We start from the raw sequence: 24462 nt of genomic DNA on the forward strand, positions 1-24462 counted from the left end.
TGTTGCTATCATGCTTTCACAATTGCTGATGTAAACAGGGGAACCTCTCAATTCCCTCCCCATTACCTGCGGCTGGGGACTGGGAACTTTCCGCGTAGAGTCCCCAGCCGGCGCCTCGGGACCTGCCGGGCTGTTCTCGCTCTCACACTCACACTCACCCCGGCAGCCTGGGCGCCGCTTTTGTCCCGCCCCGCCCGATCGCCGCCTGACGTGTCTGTTTGACGGCCGGCTTGGCCAATGAACACTTGGTCAGTGGGTGGTGCTCCTCGACGATTGGTTGGCAGAATGAGGGCGCTGCGCAAAAACAGAGGAGCCGAGCGCTCGGAGCTCAGAAACTGCCAGCCGAGATCACAGGTTCAGGGGCTGAAGCAGGAGGAAGGAAGAACTGAAAGGAAAAGAGACAGGTTAGAGGAAAAGAGGCTTGGGAAGGAAAGAGCAGGAGAGAGACTGTCCGTCACATTGCCCGAGAGGCAGTTACCGGTGGAGAGGACAGAGAGAGACGAGACTGTGAAAGCCAAAAACTACAAATAGAGCGAAAGAAGGAAAAAAAAAATGTCAAGAACATTCAACCGGAGAAATGAAGAGAATGAAAGTTTTATGCTGCAGAGCCGTTTCTTGTTTTTCCGGCACAATATTCTCTCGCTGTGTTTAAGCCCTCTTGCGTTTGCCAGCCGTTGACATTAAGAGGCATGTTCAGCGGTGCCAGCTGCATCTCCTCTTCCTTCTCCTCTTCCTCTTCCTCTTCATCTTCCTCCTCCTTCTTTTCCTCCTCCTCGTTCTCCTCCCATCAGCAAGAAGACAGACCGAGGACAGTCTTGAAATATCGAAATTTCCTCCTTGGGATTTGCCAGCGCCGCGTTGCGCCAAGACTGTCGGAATAAAGGACACTGACTATTGTATTATCATTATTTTATTAATTGGTCAGTGGGAAGATTACAGATGGGAAAGGGGGCATCTGTCACCCTTCCTGAGCTAAGATTGAAAAATGAGGCTGGATTGGAGGAACCTCTAAAATGAAGCAAAAGGAATAAGATTTCTAAAGACAGAAAGCTACAAGAGCCCCCCACGCCGCACTTTTATTTGTTTTTTTGGTTTTTTTGAGGGGCTGAGATTCTTTTCGTGGTGGTGGGTGAGGTGATTGGGTGGCTGACTGGCTAAGGAAAGCTACTTCCTTTCCTTTTGGAGATGATTGTGCTATTCTTCTTTGCCTTGCTCTGGATGGTGGAAGGAGTCTTTTCCCAGCTTCACTACACGGTGCAGGAGGAGCAGGACCATGGCACTTTCGTGGGGAATATCGCTGAAGATCTGGGCTTGGACATTACAAAACTTTCAGCTCGCAGATTTCAGACGGTGCCCAACTCACGGACCCCTTACTTGGACCTCAACCTGGAAACCGGGGTGCTGTACGTGAACGAGAAGATCGACCGCGAGCAAATCTGCAAGCAGAGCCCTTCCTGCGTCCTGCACCTAGAGGTCTTCCTGGAGAATCCCCTGGAACTGTTCCGGGTGGAGATTGAGGTGCTGGACATAAATGACAACCCCCCTTCTTTCCCGGAGCCGGACCTGACGGTGGAAATCTCGGAGAGCGCCACGCCGGGTACCCGCTTCCCTTTAGAGAGCGCCTTCGACCCAGACGTGGGCACCAACTCCTTGCGCGACTACGAGATCACCCCCAACAGCTACTTCTCCCTGGACGTGCAGACCCAGGGGGATGGCAACCGATTCGCCGAGCTGGTGCTAGAGAAGCCACTGGACCGAGAGCAGCAAGCGGTGCACCGCTACGTGCTGACCGCGGTGGACGGGGGAGGAGGGGGAAGCGCAGGCGAAGGAGGGGGAGGCGGCGGGGGAGCGGGCCTGTCCCCCCAGCAGCAGCGCACGGGCACGGCCCTGCTCACTATCCGAGTTCTGGACTCCAACGACAACGTGCCGGCTTTCGACCAACCCGTCTACACTGTGTCCCTACCGGAGAACTCGCCCCCGGGCACGTTAGTGATCCAGCTCAACGCCACGGACCCGGACGAGGGCCAGAACGGAGAGGTCGTGTACTCGTTCAGCAGCCACATTTCGCCCCGGGCGCGGGAGCTCTTTGGACTCTCGCCGCGCACCGGCCGGCTGGAGGTGAGCGGTGAGCTGGACTATGAAGAGAGCCCGGTGTACCAGGTGTACGTGCAAGCCAAGGACCTGGGCCCCAACGCTGTGCCTGCGCACTGCAAGGTGCTGGTGCGAGTGCTGGATGCCAACGACAACGCGCCGGAGATCAGCTTCAGCACCGTGAAGGAGGCGGTGAGCGAGGGCGCGGCGCCCGGCACCGTGGTGGCTCTGTTCAGCGTGACCGACCGCGACTCGGAGGAGAACGGGCAGGTGCAGTGCGAGCTGCTGGGGGACGTGCCCTTCCGCCTCAAGTCTTCCTTCAAGAATTACTATACCATCGTGACGGAGGCCCCCCTGGACCGAGAGGCCGGGGACTCCTACACCCTCACCGTGGTGGCCCGGGACCGGGGCGAGCCGGCGCTCTCCACCAGTAAGTCGATCCAGGTGCAAGTGTCAGATGTGAACGACAACGCGCCGCGCTTCAGCCAGCCGGTCTACGACGTGTATGTGACCGAAAACAACGTGCCAGGCGCCTACATCTACGCGGTGAGCGCCACCGATCGCGACGAGGGGGCCAACGCCAAGATAGAATACTCTATCCTCGAGTGCCAGATCCAGGGCATGAGCGTTTTCACCTACGTGTCCATCAACTCTGAGAATGGCTACTTGTACGCCCTGCGGTCCTTTGACTACGAGCAGCTTAAGGACTTCAGCTTTCAGGTGGAAGCCCGGGACGCCGGCAGCCCCCAGGCGCTGGCGGGCAATGCCACCGTCAACATCCTCATAGTGGATCAGAACGACAACGCCCCTGCCATCGTGGCGCCCTTACCCGGGCGCAATGGGACTCCGGCCCGCGAGGTGCTGCCCCGCTCGGCGGAGCCCGGTTACCTGCTCACCCGCGTGGCCGCGGTGGACGCGGACGACGGCGAGAACGCCCGGCTCACCTACAGCATCGTGAGGGGCAACGAAATGAACCTCTTCCGCATGGACTGGCGCACCGGCGAGCTCCGCACGGCTCGCCGGGTTCCAGCCAAGCGCGACCCCCAGCGGCCTTACGAGCTGGTGATCGAGGTGCGCGACCACGGGCAGCCGCCCCTGTCCTCCACGGCCACTCTGGTGGTTCAACTGGTGGATGGCGCCGTGGAGCCCCAGGGCGGGGGCGGGAGCGGAGGCGGAGGCTCAGGGGAACACCAGCGCCCCAGCCGCTCCGGCAGCGGGGAGAGCTCGCTGGACCTCACCCTCATCCTCATCATAGCGCTGGGCTCCGTGTCCTTCATCTTCCTGTTGGCCATGATCGTGCTGGCTGTGCGCTGCCAAAAAGAGAAAAAGCTCAACATCTACACGTGTCTCGCCAGCGACTGCTGCCTCTGCTGTTGCTGCTGTGGCAGCGGGGCGTCGACCTGCTGCGGCCGCCAAGCCCGGGCGCGCAAGAAAAAACTCAGCAAGTCGGACATCATGCTGGTGCAGAGCTCCAACGTCCCGAGCAACCCGGCCCAGGTGCCGGTGGAGGAGTCCGGGAGCTTCGGCTCGCACCATCACAACCAGAATTACTGCTACCAGGTCTGCCTGACCCCAGAGTCCGCAAAGACCGATCTGATGTTCCTTAAGCCCTGCAGCCCTTCGAGGAGTACGGACACTGAGCACAATCCCTGCGGGGCCATCGTCACCGGCTACACCGACCAGCAGCCCGACATCATCTCCAACGGAAGCATTTTGTCCAACGAGGTAAGGCTGAAGCGAAAGGACCACCATCTCTCATCTCCTCCATCCGAGAGCCTCCTCTAGCCCGGCCCTTGTATCTCTGGCGCACTGTGTATTCATTTCTTAAGAGATTAGCTTATTTGTATCGCTGTGGGGGGCAGGGATGTGGGGGGGGGATCACCTTTTCCTGCCCCTTCGTGTGTAACCTAACTTTCACGTGGTCTCTAATGCTCTGCGCTCCACCCCTCCATATTTATTTTCCTTCCCTGGCTTGGTGCTTTGCCACCTTGGAGTTTCCTCTTCCCTCTCTGCCCATCTTTCCGTTAAAAGCTGAACTCTGTGGGTCCTTTTCCCGCTCAGAAATCTGAGAGAATAAGGGAGAGATGGGGGAGGGGCTGTCTAGCCCTGGCAAAGATCCTCTTCTCTTTGCATCTGTCCCAGGAGTTAATAAAGTTTATTGTTTTGCTTCGTGATTGCTGCTTTCAGTCGCGTGTTCAAGTAAGCTAGAGACTGTTCAACTTTCCACAGTGTCTAAATTCAAATGCGTGTGTAAGTGAACAAGTTATCAGATCCTTATCCTCTGAACTCTGGTTGGGGAAAAAAAAAAAAAAAAAAAAAAGCCTTCAGTCCTGCTTGGACAGCGTTTACAGATGCTCTTGAAGCCTAACGCCCACACGGTGTGAATTTGAATGAAGTTGCTTTGGCACAGACCCCTGTAAGAGTAACGACAAGCTTAAACAATTGTTGTCTGAAATACATCTTTTGACTAATAATTACCTTCTTGCCACTTTTTTTTTTGATAAATCCTTGCTGTTGGCTTTCTTCATCAAAGAATTCCGCTTGTCAATTCCGATTTACTATTTTTTTTAATGGAGAAGTGGCAAAGGTGTAGTGGGGGTGGGGAACACAGTTGGTTTATGTAAAACACAATTTGGACCCGAAAATGTCTGTGGGTGGTGGAGGTTGGGAGAAGAATACAGGGGCCTTTGGATGTGGAAGAGTCTGGGGTGGGGGAGGACTATGAACTTCTGTCTTGGCAGCTCCTTATTTTATTTGAGTCTTAGATATTACTCATTGACTTTCATGACTATTTGTACAGCTCATTTGTATCTTAAGTACATTTTGAAAATAAACAACGAAATAATTCCATAAAATATCCAAACTTTTTGCCTCTTGAGCGTGCTGTTTTTCTTGTGTCAACCAGTATGCACCTAAACACTTTTTTAGGCCACTGAAAAGACTGCAGAGTTTAACTAGGTTGACTCTTTCCAGACAATAGTTGATGAGCCCTAACTATGGGGTCATGTGCGTTCTCCCTTAAAACACACACACACACACACACACACACACACACACTTAAAGTTTGCCAATATAGGTTTAAAGCTTTACAACTAACTGAAAAAAAAATATGGACTCATAAATCTGTGCATATTTCCCTTGCCCTTACCCAACAACCACTAGGCTAAGGTCTTAGGAAAGCTTGGAATTTTATAAACATATATAGTTACTTAAACTAGGTGTTGTTCCAAATTCAGAAATAGATTATAAATGAAACCCTTAGCATTCAAATGCTTTTGATTTATTTATTTTTTTCCTAGACTAAACACCAGCGAGCAGAGCTCAGCTATCTAGTTGACAGACCTCGTCGAGTTAACAGGTATGGAATCTTTTATTTCCCTAGCTTGGGGTGTAGACAATTTATTACCTAGTAAAAGTTAGGAAATAGGTATATTATCAGGTATGATACTTCATAGTGAAAGCTAAAATACATAAAATATTTTAAATTGGATTACAATATATAATACAGTTTCCTCTATTTTAAAAGCTATATTTCATGTTTATACAAATTACAAAATTTTTTGTGAGTTTACACTCCTACATGGACTCTGATAGGTTTCATAACTGTTCCTTATAGTTATATTTGTCCTGTAAACATTATACATTAGAATATACTTAGTTTCAATCAGAAACATACCTAAACTTGTCATGTCTTAAGTGTTCAAATGGACTGTTCATGCTCAAGTTTTAAAGTTAGCCTTGGATTATGGCAAAGAGTTTCTGCAGAAATATAGCCAACTAAGGGGTCTGAGTCTGCACCACACATCTGCGACCATGTGGTGGCAGAAGAATGTTTTCTCTGCTTCTTCAACTTTTTCATTCTAATATTTCACATTTTTGTACTTCTAGTTCTGCATTCCAGGAAGCGGACATAGTAAGCTCTAAGGATAGTGGTCACGGGGACAGTGAACAGGGAGACAGTGACCATGATGCCACCAACCGCGGCCAGTCAGCTGGTAAGTGTCATCAAGAGGCATTCTCAGTGCTGATTTAGTAGGTTTTTGTTTTTTAAAATAAATTTAGAAAGGATGATGTCCTAGCTAGTTTTTTATTAGTTTAATGCTGGCGGACTCTATAGAAAGATATTGTCATCCTGTGTTGGTGGTTGTATTATATGAGTCCTAAAAGGATACAGAATTTTTTGGAGAGTTGAAGTTAGAAATTCACTGTGTAATATGTAAAAATGTAAAATACACCTTCCTTGGGCAACTTTCTTTAGTGGAATCACATTGCATACAAAAAGCTATAGATCTCTAACCTGGGATCAGTCCCTAAATCTTCAGTTAATTAGGGTACTGTTAGAATTATTTATGGATGAAGTAACTGAAGATAAATGAAATTGATTGACCTGCACAGGGTCACAGGAAAATAAAAAGGTGATTGGGGACTAGAATCCATATTTCATGCTTTGCACAGCAATGCATTTTTCACACCACCAAGTATGGAATGAAAGAAGGCATGATAATTATAAGGCATGAACAGCTTGAGAACAGAGTTTCCAGAGTTTCCAGTATTGAGTCTTTGGGCATCAGGACATTAGTAAACATGAGATAATGTGTATTTTCTGAAGCATCCTAGGATTCTTTATATTTTTGACAGGGTTTATGATCCATCAGAAGTTGAACTCTGAGTGTATTTTTATGTGGACTTACTGATAGTCACTGATAGGAATTGCAATTTTATATATACATATATATATATGTTTTTATTATATTTTCCTTTAATTTTTTTCTGTATAAGTTCAACGCATAAGTTTTACAAGATCTACAAACACTAAAAACTCCTACAAATAATTAAAAATGTACCTTAAAATGAAAATAATTTCAGAAACTTCTGGCTTTCTTTTTGCATCATTTAGATTTCTCCTACGAAGGCATGCTTGCCAAATTTTTAACTTTTTCTTCATTGTTTGTACTTATTTGACACATAAAGAGATCAAAAGGCTAGTCAACTTCTGTAGCTTCTCAAAAACATCATCGCTGGGTTCCACTCAGCTCACTCAATATTTGACCTTTATTGGAGGTAATGATATTCCTATAGAATAACAGGGACTTCTTTGCAAGGTAACATTCCCTACATACCACACTTGGTATAATAGTGTTGAGGCCCTGTGTAAAAGGGCAGTGTACAACCCACGGTGTTCTGGCTGCAGGGTTTGCCACAAGCCTCTCCCTTGGCTAATGTGTCCTGTGTCTATGGCTGCCTTAGCCTTGGGAAACCCAGGCAGGAGGAAGGGGAAAAGGCTGCTCAAGGGTCTCTTTATATTGCTGCAAGTCATTAATATGCAGACCTAATGAGACTTGAGAACTGCCAAGAATCCCCGGAGGTCCCTGCCCCTTGCGGGCCTTCTCGCTAAGTGAACAGAGCATCTATTTAGTGTCTGGGAACCTGACAACAAACCAGATCTTGCCAGAAGTTTATATCTGAGTACAAAGTCCCTTTCATTTTTGTCCTATATATGGTATATGATTTATTGTTATCTTTTAAAGACTGCACATTTAGAATTGTTCTTTTTAGTTCTTTTTTGAAGTTTCTAATTTAACCCTTAGCCTTTCGAAACTTTTAAAACAAAATGTTTGATTAAAAAAAGAAAACTGCTACATGTTTCTTTGGATGCATTTTATTCCTCTCTCAACCACTCTCCTTTTGTCTTTTTCTGTAGCACTCTAATCTCAATGAACATTTCAATTAGTTAGTCCCTTAGACATAATAAGCTATAATAGCCCAACTAAAGAAAAAGGAGCAAGCATCTGCAAAACAATCTAAATTTGGAAAATGGATGGGATTATATACTTACCAATGTGTCTTCCCAGTGATGATTTTATTTCACAGGTAGTTAGCGTGGCCATTTTGATGGTTCTTTCAAATTATTTAAATGTCAAGCCATGTAAAGGAATACTAAAATGTTAAAATGTAATATTATAAAACATTTTCAAAAATTAAGGCAATTTTTGTTTTTTCCTATCAAAAGGGTAAGATTTATTTCCCGTTTCTAATTCTTGAATGCATAAAAGTATGAAGGAATTACTAACCCATTTGTGTATTTCATTAGTAGTTACATGGCAACCACAACATACCGGGCACAAAAATAGCTGTTTTAGGATTGTAGTGAAGCACTTATGGTAAGAAATGCACCTTTGGTGTTGAATTATAATCAGATTTAATATGTTTAATTTTATTATTAAAATGATATTTAATGGTTCTTCCTTAAGTATAAATCCCAAATTCACAGAATTAAAGTGCATTCACTTCATTACTGACTTTTTAAATTCCATATTGATGTTGTATATTGTAAACTTTACAGCAAGTAGGTAGAATATTTCAAAGAAGTTACACCTGCTTCAAGTAAATCCGTTTTATTTCCTTGTGAAGCCAGCTAATAATTATGGTCTAAGTTTGCAAAACTAGATAGCATTATTCACAGCACATCTATTTCCAGGTTTAGCATATGAAATAATCATTCAAATAAGGAAATCCCACCTGACTGTACTTTAGATAGAAAAGTTAAATTATCAAGGAAAAATATTGGAAAGATAAACATTCTGAATTCTGTCTTTCAGTTTGTAACTGACCACATACTATAATATATACATGACTTAGCTTAGTGCTTCACCTGTTTAAACTTCATAAATCTTTATTTTTCCACTTTCTTTTTCTATTATAGCTTTACTTCATATGTACTCACATATGTCTTTTCTTTCTTCTGTTATAAATAGTTTTAGTTTTTGTCCTTTCTTTTTTCCCCTTCATGCTTTTCTCCTTTCTATGCCACAGTTGCAGTCACCGACCTTGTTCACAGAAGGGCTTTAAACACACAGGCAGCTGCACGGAGAATCACATAAGCTTTTTCAGTTTTCCACTGCACCTGGCTTCATGTGTAAAATTCTTCAGCTTCACCACTGCTCTGCAGCACTTTTCTTTCTATAGCCTTGTCAAGGTGCTTTCTGTTTTTTTTCAGTGCACTATTGATGTATTAGTTAGATATGGCCAAAGTCCAAGGAGATGTGGTAAATACATGCATAAACCATCACAAGAGGAAAAACTGATTAATCACAGCCTAAAGAGCTAAAAGCAGACTTTGCAGAAATATATTTTGATGTTATTTATTAAATCATTAGATTAAAGATATTTTTCTATTTTAAAATCAGAGGTAACATTTTAACTATACATTCTTAAGACAGTTTTAACATTATTCTAGGTTTATTTGAAATTTGTTTAGTAATGAGAAAGCTTTCTTCCATTTGTTATATATCTATGTTATAAAAATGCTAGATTTAATCATGATCCTATTTTGATTACCTCATTCTTTTAAAAGATTATGTTGAAGAGAATCTTGATAAGTGATTTAAGTCGTCCGTTACACTGTCAAATTCCTCTTGGAATTATTTTTTTTGGTTATAGGGAAATTATCTGCTAAATATGCCTCTTTCCTAGCTATTTATGAGGCTCTTACCATGCATAGTCAAAAATTGGCTCCAAATTTAAAAAATAAAGTTACTTTAATTAGTATTTTCCAGCTGGATTTACATCAGTTATTTACAAAGATCTATTCAAATTTTTAGTGAATCTCTGAACTACACCTTGATATTATATAGAGATTTGTAATTGGAAAAATACATAAGACAAACTATTGACAGAAAATAGAGAAAACCATAAACATTTTGCAAGATGATGAGTAAGGATATAATTTTGATATTTAATTTTTATTTTTTCATCAGTAAATTATATTGATAAATAAATCTGTTCCCTAAAAAATATTTTTGAAAAAGTGTAACAATTCTTACAATTAATATCACTTAGTTTTCATTATTATATAGTTCACAGAAGACTGGAAATCTCAAAAAAAGAATTCTTTTAAAGAATCTTTAAAAGTGATTTATCATACTTTAATGAAGCCTTGTTGAATGAAAAAGAAATTTGCACGTAATTTTGTATTATTACTTCCATCAAAATCCAGCACAAATTAAATACAATTCTAATATTTTGAAAATCAGTTTGTTCTCATTGAAACTACCCACTGCTTCTGACTATCAGGGACAAGTTTAAAATTATGTATTTTAAAATTTGTCTAAATATATCTTTGCATAACAGGCAGTCTATCACATCAGCTGTCATGCCTTGCAGAACAGATTATTTCTGAAAAGTGGAAAAAATAAATAACTGGAAAAAGAGATAGCAAGTAAAGAATGTATGTTGAGACATTTCTTGGATATTACCAACATTTCAAATATAAGGTTTGCCCTGTATTCTTCCTGCTATATAAATCCCATAGGTTTATAGTAAACACATTTGAAGGCCAAAAAGAAAGTCAAGTTAAACTTATCAACTGTTGAGCCTCCAATTTGAGACATTAAGGAATTGCATGAACAATGTAAAAGATATGCATTTTAACTGATCATGGGCTTTATAACATGTGACACCCCTTTGTATCAAGGAGTCATTTTTCACAAAAAGACTTAGATATACATCTAGTTATCTGATAATTAAAGTAATATATTTAAAGAAGCCACTGATGAATGCTTAGAGTAATATTAGTCATACAATTGCTCCCTAAGTGAGGACTGGTAACATCATACATTTATTTGGTGTTCAAATATATATATCTAAATGAAAAAAATCCATTTTCAGTTCATTTCTCTGTTACTATTTAAGATTTACCAATTATGTTATACTTTTTGTTTTCATTTCTATGTCTGGTTTATCCCCACAATAAGTAGGTCCACTCATGTTACCAGTAAAACTCGTGGAACATTCAGGCACGGTTTGAACCACCTTACTTTTCATTCTAGTTATGTTATACTGAGGAAATTCTATTTTAAAACATCAACTGGGCAATTTATTGAAAACTTTATAATTTTCCTCTCTTGCCACGTGACACTGTTATTTCAGCCAAAAACTTTTATATTCCTTGCTTTTTTGTTATGCACATGCTATATTTTTGTACATATTCTCAACTCCAGTGAACTTTATTACATCTCCAGAAATTTTAATAAGCCTCTAATAATTTACAGAGAAATACGACATGCTTATAAGAAGATAAAATGGTCCCGATTTAGAATAAGCTATCCATGCAAATAATTTCTACCAAAGTACCTTGTGATATCCTTAAGCAATATATAATGTTGAAATACTAGTTTATGAAAAGTTTCTTTGTAGGATTGTGATATTCAGAATTAGAATAGTATTTAGGCATGGATCCAAAATAGATGTGAAAGATCAGGTATGTTCTTCTTTGGCATATTTAAAATGATATCAGTCATGTAAAAATTGTATTAATTACAAGTTTTACATTAGCACCAACCACTCTTTACCAAGATCTAATGAAACCCTTCATCTTAATATTTGAAAGTAATTCCATCATCTCTTCCAATTCAAATTCTTTTATTTCTTTTAAAAATAACTAAATATTGCTCATAATAATTTTACTCTTAAACATAGGTTCTTCTATGAAATAAAAGCTTTTTTTCTGTCTACCACACTATTAAATAGGCAACATTTATAGTGCAGTATGCCAAAATATAAATCTCCTCTCTGGATCTCTATCTATGTATGTAAACACATCAGCAACATTGTCTTTTCCTTCCTCTTTCTCTTCCTACACATTTTCTCCCAGGAGTAGGAAAAAGGACTGACTTTCTCTGGTGTCTGGAGAAACAGTTACATGATCTGCATGCTGTTCCCAGACAGAGTCCTTCACCCTAGCCCCAGCTCACATTTCTGTTCCTCAACATTCACTGATCAGTTACTTAGGTCCAGTCCCATCTTGTGCATGACAGTTATTATTGATGGCATCTTATAATTGAAGACAAACTTGACATTATACATAGTTTAATTTAAAATAAAATGTCATTATATAGTGAGATTAATATATGAAAATTAGTGTTATTTTGAAAAATAATTAATGTAATTAGCTGTTCTTAGCTTGAAGATATTTGTAGATAATCTGGATTTTTTTATTTTTGAAAAATGATTTTATGTATGAAAACCTTGACACATACTCATAAACTCATGTAAATCGAGATATATCACAATACCATCGGTAGTTTAAAAACTAAAACTTGCTCCAGAGATCAAATCATACATGTTATTTATAGAAGTAACAATCAAGTATGTTCATTAAATAAATATTACTCTATTGGTTAAAAACTTTCCAATTTTTCCTAAATTGTCATGCATTTGAGAGTTTTTTCCTCTAAAGATTAATCATACTTTGGTTATTTCAAGTCAATCTTGTTTTAAAATATATTCAATAAATATGTTACTATGATTAGAAACACATTAAAGTGGTACCTTTTTGTTCTTCTGTGTATTACTATATATCAAAATGGATATCAAATCATATTCTGTAGAGCTCAAAAATTCTTAAGCCTTACCTAAGACACTGGAAGAGATTTCTTGATCATAATGAGATAATAAATATTTTTAAATGTTATTAATCTAAGGAAGACAATAAATTTTAAAATGCTCTTTTGAAATTTTTGGTACTATAGGTTTAACAAGCATTTTTGTCCTGACCAGGACAAGTATTTACAATACAGAACAAGTAATGAGGTATTTGTCGATGGTATCTGTAGCTGATTCACAGTGCATTGCGTCACCTTGGTTTCACTAATTATAGTCATTTGTTCTGAGTTTGTCTAAGGTGATAAATAAGAACTGATTTCTAGTGATATGGACTACCACGGTGCCAACAAGAAATACTTTTATAAGTCATTTCCCAGCAATCCAAGAAAGCATGCTATTACCTGCTCCAGAAATCTTGTTTCATTCCTGTTATTTACTGGTTTGTTAATGTGCATGTCATATTTCTGTTGAATTTCACTCTATCCCTATCGCCTAAATGTCATCATTAGTATTTCTTGCATACGAGGACTTTGCATCTTGATTTTTTCTCATTTGAACTTTACGAGTTCTTTGTAATATCTATTGTCTTCTATTTACTGTTTCATAATTATTTAAATACATAAAGTAGAGCCAATATTTTCCTCCTCAATATTCTGAGTAGTTTAGAAACATCTATCTCTCATGTATCTTTGCCAAAAGAATTTTATCCTTTACACTTGCAGATCATTTATCTTTTTAAAACGATGGAGAAAATGATAAAAGGAGATTTTTGTTCCTCTCAGTTTAAAATAAAAGAAATCTGTTAAGACACCTTCACCAGTCCCACTCGATGTCACCCACAGTCTTTCACCACTGAGCAGCTGGTGATATGGATGAAGACTACATCTGTAGTTTCTTTTTATGTTGCTTACAGGTATGGATCTGTTCTCCAACTGCACTGAGGAATGTAAAGCACTGGGCCACTCAGATCGGTGCTGGATGCCTTCTTTTGTCCCTTCGGATGGACGCCAGGCTGCTGATTACCGCAGCAATCTGCACGTTCCCGGCATGGACTCTGTTCCCGACACCGAGGTGTTTGAAACTCCAGAAGCCCAGCCTGGGGCAGAGCGGTCTTTCTCCACCTTCGGCAAAGAGAAGACCCTGCACAGCACTCTGGAGAGGAAGGAGCTGGACGGACTGCTGTCTACTACACGAGCGCCTTACAAACCACCATATTTGAGTAAGTATTGCCCTAAAGGCTCTGTAAAGGTGTTTCCTTTGAGGAAATAACATTCAACATATCCTTCTTTTTGGTCAATGTAGAGTTCAGGTTGATTTTAGAAAGAAGGATAAAAGTGACTTTTGGATGCAGATGGCACTTTAATATGACTAAATGAATATATCTGGCAGTAAGATGGGTTCCTGTGTCAGGACATAATCGTAACAATAAAACACACCTTTTGCTTTTATTTAGAACATTTTCAAAAGTTCTTTATATTTCCGTGGGATGTGGCACTCTTGCTTAGTTGATTTGTTTGTTTTGAAGAGTTATATTAGGTGAAAGAATTTATCTCTTGACACTTGCGTCACTGAAAGCTCTCATTTTTCTTACTGATGGCTAATTACATTATTGCCTGATCATTCTTTCACCATAGTGATATTAAACACACTATGCCAAATCCAGAATACAGTGTAGACATCATTTTGATCTTTCAACATATTTTAGTGATATGTTATATGGGTTCAGGTCTCTGATCAGAGCCAGAGAAGCTTTGTGATGGAAGTGTATGAGTACAGCAAAATTCTTCCCTCATTTAAAATAAGTTCTTGAGACATTGAAGCGATAATAGTTGCACTCAGATTTTTGAGTATTGGGACCATATTCTTTAAGTGCATTACTTTTTTCAACCATTCTAAACAATAATAATGGTTTCAAATTCTGTAATAGATTTCCTTTGAGAATCTTGGTAATGAAATTTCCCCATTTATTCTCTGTTAAATAGGAATCTTTTAGTTAATGGATAAATACTATTTGCAATTCAATATCTCAGTCAAACCACGTAAATAATAATTGATAAAGGTAAAATTCATAACAACTCAATCAAAAGATGACTTTTATCTTGTACTGAAACTCCATTCTATATAATGTTTTCTTTCCTTATGGTGCAAAAAATTGTATCATAAGCGACAAACAAGAGATGAGACAATTTATAGATATAACATTGCTTTTATGACTGATGAAATGGAAAGGAAAAACCATAACCACAAAAAATACCAGGACATATGCTTTCTCCCTTGTGCATGTGTAATGTGAAAGGCATAGGTTGAATTCATGGAGGGCCTGGCTCTTAGTGTGGGCATTGACAAGGGAAATAGTTAAGCTCATGTGATTAAGTCAGAGAGGCTTTCATCAGATGTATACATTCTTTTTTTTTTTTTTTTGGTACTGGGGATCGAACTCAGGCCCTTGTGCTTGCGAGATGTATACATTCTGAGGACAACAGTGAACATATGGTGTTTTATGAAAGATTGTGTTTAGTTTTTTCAGTTATTTAGGAACACTATTACCTCAGCATGATGTAGTACTTTAAACACTTCAGAAACAAATAATAGTGATTTTCTGTAAATCATTGATATTTTCCTAGCTTTTTAAGCATTATAAAATACAAAGAGAGCACAATTCTGTGATGAATTAAGGTACACAAAATGTAATTTGGGTGCTAGAGTCCTAAATTTAAACTCACATTTTCATATAAATGACCTAATTAAAATAGCCTAAAATCAAATTTTAATCAGTGAAGACTAGAATGACCTCTGTGCCTCTCAAATGAATTCTAGATTTGATTTAATTTGTTTTTGAAAATAAAACTCTTTCAAATTTTCAATATTGTTTCACTTAAGAATATATCTTGTAAAAATGTATTATCAATAATTCCAAAGCTAAAAAGTGATCAGGCTTATGATTCGGAGGATTTCAAATTTGTATTTTTAAATAAATACAAATATTTACTTTCTCCATATGTTATCAGGTAAATCTACTTCAAATATAATAGAAAATAAATTTGTCTTCTTTCACTATTTATTGGTACAAATCTTGGTAAAGATAAAACTTACATGTATAATTGGAATTTTCATCTACAAATGTCTTTTTTCCACTGACTAAATTTTAATATTGTTATAATAGCAATATTTATTAATAAGATAATAATGATACACACATTTCAATGCAAGTTTCTCTACATCTTAAAAAACCTGGTATTTTCATGTGGATAATTGGTTTCAGGGATTATGAAATTAGTCAGTATGTATGCGTGTTGCTACAAATCAAAGAATTAATCTGGTTTTTACTAAGTAAATTTAGATTTGTTTGTCTGTTGTCCAGACAAATGTGCTGGAGTAAATTTGTTTTTAATAACTGTCTTATTTTCTTTATTTGTTTGAGCCAGCTCAAACTGCTCAAAATGTAGGTTTAGGGTGAAGTTTGACCTGGATGGAAAATTAGCAGAAAAATGTTCTTTGTACTTGTACTATCCTTAGTTCTGCTTACAATTTTAATTGTATTTAAATTTTTAAACAAATTTTACTATTTAATGTCACTTTGGACTCATCCAATTATCCCTAAAATTACATCTTCACTCTGACTTAATAGGCATAGTCAATTTTATTGTTAATGTAATAGTACAGACTACTCACCAAAAATATTCCTGACCATTTTACCCTACCCTCCTCAATATGGTGGTAATTCTTAACATTTGTGTCATTTATCATCAGGAATGGAAATATTCTCATCTTCTAAATTAAAAATCACGTCCCTTAGGTACCTAGAGGAGCTAAAAATTGACACTAATTACTTGCTTTTAATCAGAATGTTTAAATAATTATTGAGGTTGCTGTTTTTCTTTTGCTAAACAAGCATTTAGTTTTATAATGAACATAATATATACATTTTGATGCTCAGAAAAGTAGCTGTGTATTTAGTTATTTTTTGTGAAGCTCTGAAAAAGCCTAATGAGGCTGCCACTGTCATTCATACAGTGATGAGAAGAAAGTGGAAATATGGTCAAAAATACAAATGAGATCATTGTCTACAACAATAACTCCATTTCTATACCACTGTAAAAGTTAAAAATGACAAGAAACCAAAGTTTACATGAAACTAAGCATATATACATATTAAAAATTTACTTAATGCCTTAAAAATGTCTATGGTCACATTTTCTTTTTGTGATATATAAAAGATCTATGAAGTATATACATGATACATCTAATTATGAAACCCTTCTTAAAATTAGGAGTAATTTTGAACACATCTGTCAGTACTTCCTGAGTCAGTCAAGAGCACTTTATGAGCTTGCTTTCTCTTATCTTTGGTACAGTGTTTCCATTTCATAACAAGTTAGCAGAAGGATACAAAGACAGGTTGAGAAAATAAGTTTAAATATATAAAATATGGCCATATATTCCAAACACTTTTAAAATTTAGTGAAAAATGTTAATCTTAGCTTTCTTTGCCTTTAATTTTTAGTAGAATAAAAATGATAAAATATTGTAACATATAATTGAAAATTTATTTGCGCCACTTTAGTGAAAAAAATATTCTCTGGAGCTTTAAAATAATATTGTATTGTTGTCATCAATATTCCAGGGATTTGTTTAGAATTATAGACATCATATTTAAGATTTCATCTTTCAAATGACACAATATATTACATGAAAAAAATCTGAATATTCTCATAAAATAAGAAATATAAAAGTAATATACATTCAATAATATAGTTGATAAAAGTTATGTTATTTATATATTTTAGGAAAACTCCAATTTATATATTTAGGGAAACACTTAGGCAAGTGCTTATTTTTGCAGTCATTTTAGCATATGATTTTCCCTTTACATTTTGAATTTTATCTCAATGTTTTTGTCAGTGAATGACCATGTGCAATTTCAATGTCCTTAAACAATATAATTATAAAGATATAAGGACTTGTTACTTAAAAATATGTTGATTTCTTGATAATAAACATAATAAACCCTGAAGATAGTCATGAGGTAACCCAACACAAACAAATGCATTTGTGAAACATTTTCATTTGTATAAAGTGCCATACAATAATAACTGATATTGAGTAAAGTGAAAAACAAATGTGGCAATGACTTTTAAAATTTCTAAACCCATGATTTTGTAGAATCACAGAACTACAGGGAATCATTTATTGAATAGTGTCACAGTCCATCTTGCCTTCACATTATCTAACATTGAGACTAATTATGCACACAAAAGTATCACTCAGGCTGTGTAACATTATTTTTGCCAGCTTGTGAGCGCTTTTGAAATTTCAGATCTCACTCATATCAGACCAAAATATGTGTCAAATTTTTGAAGAATTGTATTAAAAATATTGACAGTTTACCCAAATCGATTCAATAAACGTCAATATGGAAATGATATTTGAAGCGTTGATCTATATTTTATCTATGAGCTCTTCAAGTCCTTCATTGATTGGAACTGTAGCACATATTTTGTTTGGTAACATCTCTTCCAGTCTGTTTATTATGTCAGTCTGCATTCTGTGAATTTTCATAACTTGTTGAGCTCAATAATATGGTAAGAGAATATATAGAATTCACAATAATATGACTTCTTTTATTGATACTCATTTCTGTCATGTTTATTGTTATTATTATTTTTGCCTATTGTGGATTGAACGTAGGAGCTTGTGCATGCTAGTTAAGTGCTCTACAACTGAGCTATATCCCAAGCTCTATTTTCTTTTAATTTTTTATTTTTAGACAAGGCCTCACTAAGCTGCCCAGGCAGGGTTTGAATTTGCAATCTTCTTGCCTCAGCCTCTAGAGCAGTGGGATTGTTTGTAACATAGTGCCTGGCTATGTTAATCTCATATTTATGTACAACTATGTGGTGTTATCTCTGAGATTTGTCTGTTCCTCTAATGTTATACATGTGATAAAAGTCCACAAATAAGTATTTTTATTTAGGACCTTTTCTTTGCTTTGTTTTTTGAACATTTGTGTAGGTAGGGCCAGACATCATTAAAAGAATGGACAGACTTTTAGGGTCTTATTTTTTTTCTTTTCTAATAGATATGTTAATTTATGTTCACTTTTCCTCCTAGTCGTTTTATTATTTATATTTGCTTATTTCTGAGGGCTTTTTATTAGTACTGTATGCTCATTCTTTGTGTACATCTAGATTTGTGGACCAAATTTCCTTGCTTTTTCAGTTTATCTTTGTGACAAATCTCTGGTCTTAAAATCATACTAGTTATTTTTCCATTAACTTTCTTTGTTGAGGGATTATAAATAAGTCTTTCATCATCAAAATAGTTTACTCACTTCAACCTTGTGAGAAGGAAACAAATGATAACTAAGGATCAGTTAAAAAAAAAAAACCTAACTCTAATCATATCCCCTATATAGATACTGTTAGAATTTAATGTTCACTGAATTATGTTATATTCTACTTCTTTGAAAAATAGTAATCTGTGCATACTTCCTATTATCACTTCAGTTACCTCACACAGCAGTTGCATGGAGCCTCCCTATAACTCTAGATAAATGAGAGTTATACTATTTTTCTTTTTTCTTTAGCTGCTGGGTAATGATCCACCTCAGCTAATGTGATTTAAGATGAATGCACTAAGGATCCTTCTAAGATGCAGATATGAAACAGAGCCATTCACTTTATATTCAGACAGTCACCCATCTGTTGGTTTGTTTGTTTAACTTTAGACATCAACTATGACTTATCTTGTGTTATTTAAAATTTGTGCTTTGGGATGATTTGGAATAAATTAATACACCAGAAATTTGTGTTCCTTTTGCTGAGGAATAGTTTCATAGTTTCCTTTATCAATATTCTCGTTTTCTAGTTCTCTGCAATATTTAAAGTGTTATTTTGATATGACACCAAATTGAATTGACCTTTTTATGACAGTTTGACCCATGGTTTACCCAAATCTTCATATTCGTAAAATGAAACTGACTGTTTTTAGGGACTATATTTTGCATATACTTTCTCACCAGTTATTAACTTTGCCAAAATTGTTTCTGCTATATGATATTATTTCCTAATATAGTTATTCTCCTGGAATATTTATGCTCATTACCTTACCCAGCAATGCATATCATAAATGCTGAATAACTGTGTGATGGGTAATGAATGGCTAGGAATTTTTGAATTACCTGGATTTCCCTAATGTTGTCTCAATTCCTTCATTTAAACACAAACACACAACAGCTTTTGATATCTTCAAGCAAATTTTCTCTATTTTCAAAATTTTTCTTATTTTTTAAATTAGTCATTTTTGTCTGCAACCAGTCCTTACAGGGTTTGATTAAAGAAAGTAGAGATTGAACTAATTCAAGATATTCAAATGCACCTAACCAGGGTTTTTAAAATATGATGTAGTTTTTTGATACTCTAAAATTTTTAACTTATTTTGATTTGTTCTAAGAACTTAATTTATATCCTGTGCAGAAATGATACTGCTTTTTATTTCTTACTTCTCATAGAATTTTAACTACTTCTTTTTTAACCTATGAAACTATCTTTCTCTTTACATTATTAATATATAAATGGCTTCATGGTTTTTGGGGGGATTTTTTTTTGGTTTTGGGGGGGTTTTTTTGGTACCAGGGATCGAACTTGGGTCCTTGTGCTTGTGCAGCAGGCAGTGAAACCACTGAGCTAAATCCCTGGCGGCTTCATGTATTAACTTTCATCTTTCAGATTTTTATGAAGCCTATATATATATATATATATATATATATATATATATAGTCTTCCAGGGTTGATCATTTATTTCTAATTTAATTCCTATGTAGGAATTATTTATTTACGTGCCTCTTAATCATATGTTTGCATTCACAGATTTATGGTTAAGCAAAATATTGTCAAGGATATAAAGGGAAAACAACATAAAAAACCTATATTTTTATTTATTATTTTACAGTCCTTTAGTATGAGTCTTTACCTTTTATTCATAGCAGTTTATTTTCTGCATACTTTCATTTTATTGAGAATATATTTAGCATATTAATATTTCATATACCTCATTTTATATTACAGATCACTTTCATCCTCTTTCTTATTTTGTACATTGGAAGTAAACCCATGTAAGCATTTGTCCATCATATGAGCCTAACCAAAGAAGATTATCAATTAGAATATAAATAGAATTATTCAATGAAAAGAAATGTCTACTTGGAATTTTTTTCCTGCCTCATCAAACTGAAGATTTAAGAGTTAAAATTTAAGTGCATTAAGTTATAAAGATACTGTAAAGAAGTGTGGAATATACAAACTGAATTTCATATACAGATCATTAAACATTATTCAATACTCAATGTGCTAGACTTTTTTTGGCTGAGTCTGTGTCTTCTGAAATGTGTTTTGTAGGAATTAGTATCATTTAGGTAATACAAAGTGGAACCTATTTTGGACTCTGATATTCATTACTTAAGATTAAATAATGTTACTGAGAGAAAGCTAAGATCACCATAATGTGAGTCATTTTAAAGTTATCTAGAGTATAAAAATATCTTTGAAATTTTGTACTGAGGCCCAATAAAACTTTGTAATCACTAGGAACCTGACATCAGTTTAGGTGGAAAGAGTGGTAAAGGTTCAACATCACCAAACCTCAGAATGTAATTGCTACCACAGAACGTGGATAGAACCAAAGTTTAAAGTATACATTTTAAAGGTAAAATTCAGGTTTATATATGATGCTATAGTGTATCACAAACATCATATACATATATTATGTACGTTGAATAGCAAGAAATTTATATATATTCTTTCTTTTAGAGACACATATGTCATCTATATAAACTGAAGAGGTAATATTTGACCTGTGTTCTGAGAAAATTTCTCTCTCTATATACAATGAACTGCTAATCAAAAAAAATTTTTTTGGTACTTGGGATTGAACTCAGGACCTTGCACTTGTGAAGGAAGGCAGCAGAACCACTGAGCTAAATCCCTGGCCCACTAATCAAAATTTTTAATGCTAGCTTTAAGTCACTGAGTTCAACAAGTGATTATAAATATATTTGCTTCATTCTTCATGATTCAGTTCTGTAGATACACTCATACACATATATATCTCATATAGAAACATTATATTTTTAGTCAATTAATTTTGATTTTTAAGTATATCCATTAATTACCAGAGAAAGAACAGACTGATTTTCTTTGACACATGAATAAATGTATTTCTATCATGATCACTTTGTCATCAGAAGCTGTTATCGTGCCAATTTGATGCTTGTTGAGAAAGAGTTTTATGATACAATCCATTTTAGTCTGTTCCTTTATTTTTAAAATCTGGTTGTACTTTTTGAGGACAAGTTCAAAATGTTTAAATGCAGTGAATTAACCAGGACATTTTAGAGGAAATAGGTTTGTGGTTCCAGTGCTTATGTTTTATAAGGAAGACATTATTTTTAACTGCTAGTAACATTGTTGTAGTCAGGCTTTTTTCCCTTTGTAAAGTTGGCATCAGCCAGAATTTTACATGAGATTGTAGTATCACCTGTGAGGTATATTTAATTATCATAGAATTTTCAATAGAGAAATGGTTTATTGTCAAATATTTTAATAGTTTTATTTATATATGCCAAAATTATACTTGCTCTCAAAATTAGGGTCTACTTTATTCCATAACAATATACTTATAAATTATTTTTTGTTATAATTGTCTAATAAATGTCTTTTTAAATACCTAAGCATAAAAGCAATTAATAAATTAATAAAATCAATTGCAAATGCATATCTTCTGGATTCAATTTTGAAGCACCCTAGATAAGGAAATAAGAAGAATGGTGAGATCTTTCTCATTTTATGTCAAACTGAACCTGTCCTTAGGATCATATCATGAAGGGCAACACATCATAAGCTTTGCAGTCAACAATGGCATCAGTAGACAAAGTAGATGAAATAATGTATCCTGATGATATGCACCTAATGTTGTTTATAAGCTATAATGTTTCACATATAAATTCAATCTACATGGTAGGCCCTAGACATAGGTCCATAGATATGAGAGTTCATGTGGTATTTTGCATTGTATCCTTAGAAAATGTGTACAAAGCCTGGAGGCCCATCTGAAAATTTTGTATAAAATTCTAATAATGCCATGTTGAATTTGTTTTCTTTAGAATTATACATCAGGTGATTATATTGGAACTCATGAAATCTAATAATGTTTTGGTAGCTATACCTTGGTTCTTAATTGAAGTTAATCTTTGTAATAAGAGCCATAAGGACAATATTACACAAAATCTACAGTTTTAAGTTATATTTTAAAACTTTTAAAAATGATGAATACTTTAAGAAAATACAAATATAGAGACCAGTGTACTAAATTTTCCTTATTTTTCATCAACCCTTGGCTAAGTTTGTCTTATCTCAACACTAACACAGATGTTTTCAGCCAAATCCAGAGTGACCACTGTTTAATCCATTAATATTCTAGCATGACTTTATTAAAGACAAAGTTTATTTTTAACAAAATAACAAGAACAATATTTGTTCTTAAAAATGAATTTCTTTACTATAGTGATGGTTTACTTATTACTCAAATTTCCATATTTTTTCATGTGTTATTTACATTTTAATAGCTTGATTGAAATAAACTTCCCAATACCAACGAATATATTTTTTAAAACTTTTTATCAAGGAATCATATGCGAAGAGAAATCTACAAAACCATAAATATGGAACTTAAGAAACACTCTTAACATGAAAACCCCTGTGTAATCAGAGACCAAAACATTTCTAGGTTATGTGTCCAGTAACCAAAACATTAAAAGTGTGTCAAGAAATCAATCATCCTGCCTACTTCCATTCACTGTTACCCCAAGCATCAGTACTATTCTGGTCTCTTTCCAAAGATTAGTTTGCTTGTATATTGAACTTTATATTATTATAGTAATGGAGTATGTTTGAGGTCTACTAAAATTCAATACCAAGTTATCTGTGCAATAGTATGGGGAAAACTATCATTAAAGTCTAATACAGTGTATACAGATGTGGAAACTGAAAAGACAATTTAGCTATTATGTTTCTCTTTGGATATGATTTTTTTAGTATCTTGGGAGCTATCTTCACTTTTAAATCTAACAAAAATGCATGGTACTTTCCTCTATAGCTTTCTTATTGATGGAAACATAAGCTTAATTTACTAGTTTTTATAGAAACAAATATTTACATAAGTTAATTTGAATACTTATTTAACAAATTACTTGTGTTCAGTAAAGAAGAATAGGAAAATTGAGATGCCTGTATTTCACATTTCTTGGAGCACAGATTAGAGAGCATTGTTACAAATTGTGGCCTTGATACTTAACTGGTCTTCAAAAGATTAAAGAGATTAACATTTTGGGAAACAGCATATCTGAAGGGAGTTTAAAAGGATTGAGAAACTGAATTGAGAAGAAAAGTGGGGAAATGGCACAATAAATGTTAAGTATTTAAACAAATGCAAAACAGATAAGACAGTAATCAGTTAATCTGACTTTAAGGAAAGCAGGAAAGAGAAGGATGTACTTGGCATTAGGAAAGCATGAACTGACAAAACTTCAGGAATATCCTGGCCCATGACACTGTGTTTATTCCATAGGGACAAGGAAACACTTTGCCTAGAAGGCATTAGCGACTACAAATGTATGCATATGCCTCTGTGGTTTGGTTGAATAACACTTTCCTGTCCTTTGATGTTGCATTTCCCATAAATATTTTTTTCAAGCTGGATTTAGCCAAGGAGAGAAGAAACTTGTTTGACTAGAGGATAAAGGCAAGGCGACTGAGAAAGCCTTGGCTTTTCTCTATTTCCCTCCTTTTCTGTGTCTCTTTGTACAACTTTTTGTACTTTTTCTTTAGAAATTTAAAGAGGAAAACATTTTGTTCTTTTAAAGACCTTTTTCCCACCTCATTCACTGACTTGAAATGGAGAATAAAATGTCCAGGAACAAATTGTATAGAGTAC

At 36.2% G+C, this 24462-nt stretch overlaps 1 protein-coding gene across 3 annotated transcripts in view; it reads left to right on the forward strand.

The window, feature by feature from the left end:
- Nucleotides 1-321: 321 nt before the first annotated feature.
- Nucleotides 322-24462, forward strand: part of Pcdh10 (protocadherin 10) — a 53554-nt gene continuing 29413 nt past the window's right edge. Inside the window, exons 1-5 of one of the 3 annotated variants that reach the window (XM_021236497.2) lie at nt 338-3816; nt 5391-5449; nt 5980-6086; nt 13388-13693; nt 20541-20818. In XM_021236497.2, the coding sequence (XP_021092156.1) occupies nt 1186-3816; nt 5391-5449; nt 5980-6086; nt 13388-13693; nt 20541-20581 (3144 nt within the window). In that variant the 5' untranslated portion in view covers nt 338-1185 and the 3' untranslated portion in view covers nt 20582-20818. Of the gene's footprint in view, nt 3817-5390; nt 5450-5979; nt 6087-13387; nt 13694-20540; nt 20819-24462 lie in introns of those variants that run through there. The other 2 variants (XM_004854969.4, XM_004854967.4) reach the window with 2 other exon arrangements.

This window comes from Heterocephalus glaber, unplaced genomic scaffold (genome assembly GCF_053883595.1).
Source record: "Heterocephalus glaber isolate CG9 unplaced genomic scaffold, H.glaber_assembly_v1.0 deba00001586, whole genome shotgun sequence".
Classification (NCBI taxonomy): Eukaryota; Metazoa; Chordata; class Mammalia; order Rodentia; family Bathyergidae; genus Heterocephalus; species Heterocephalus glaber.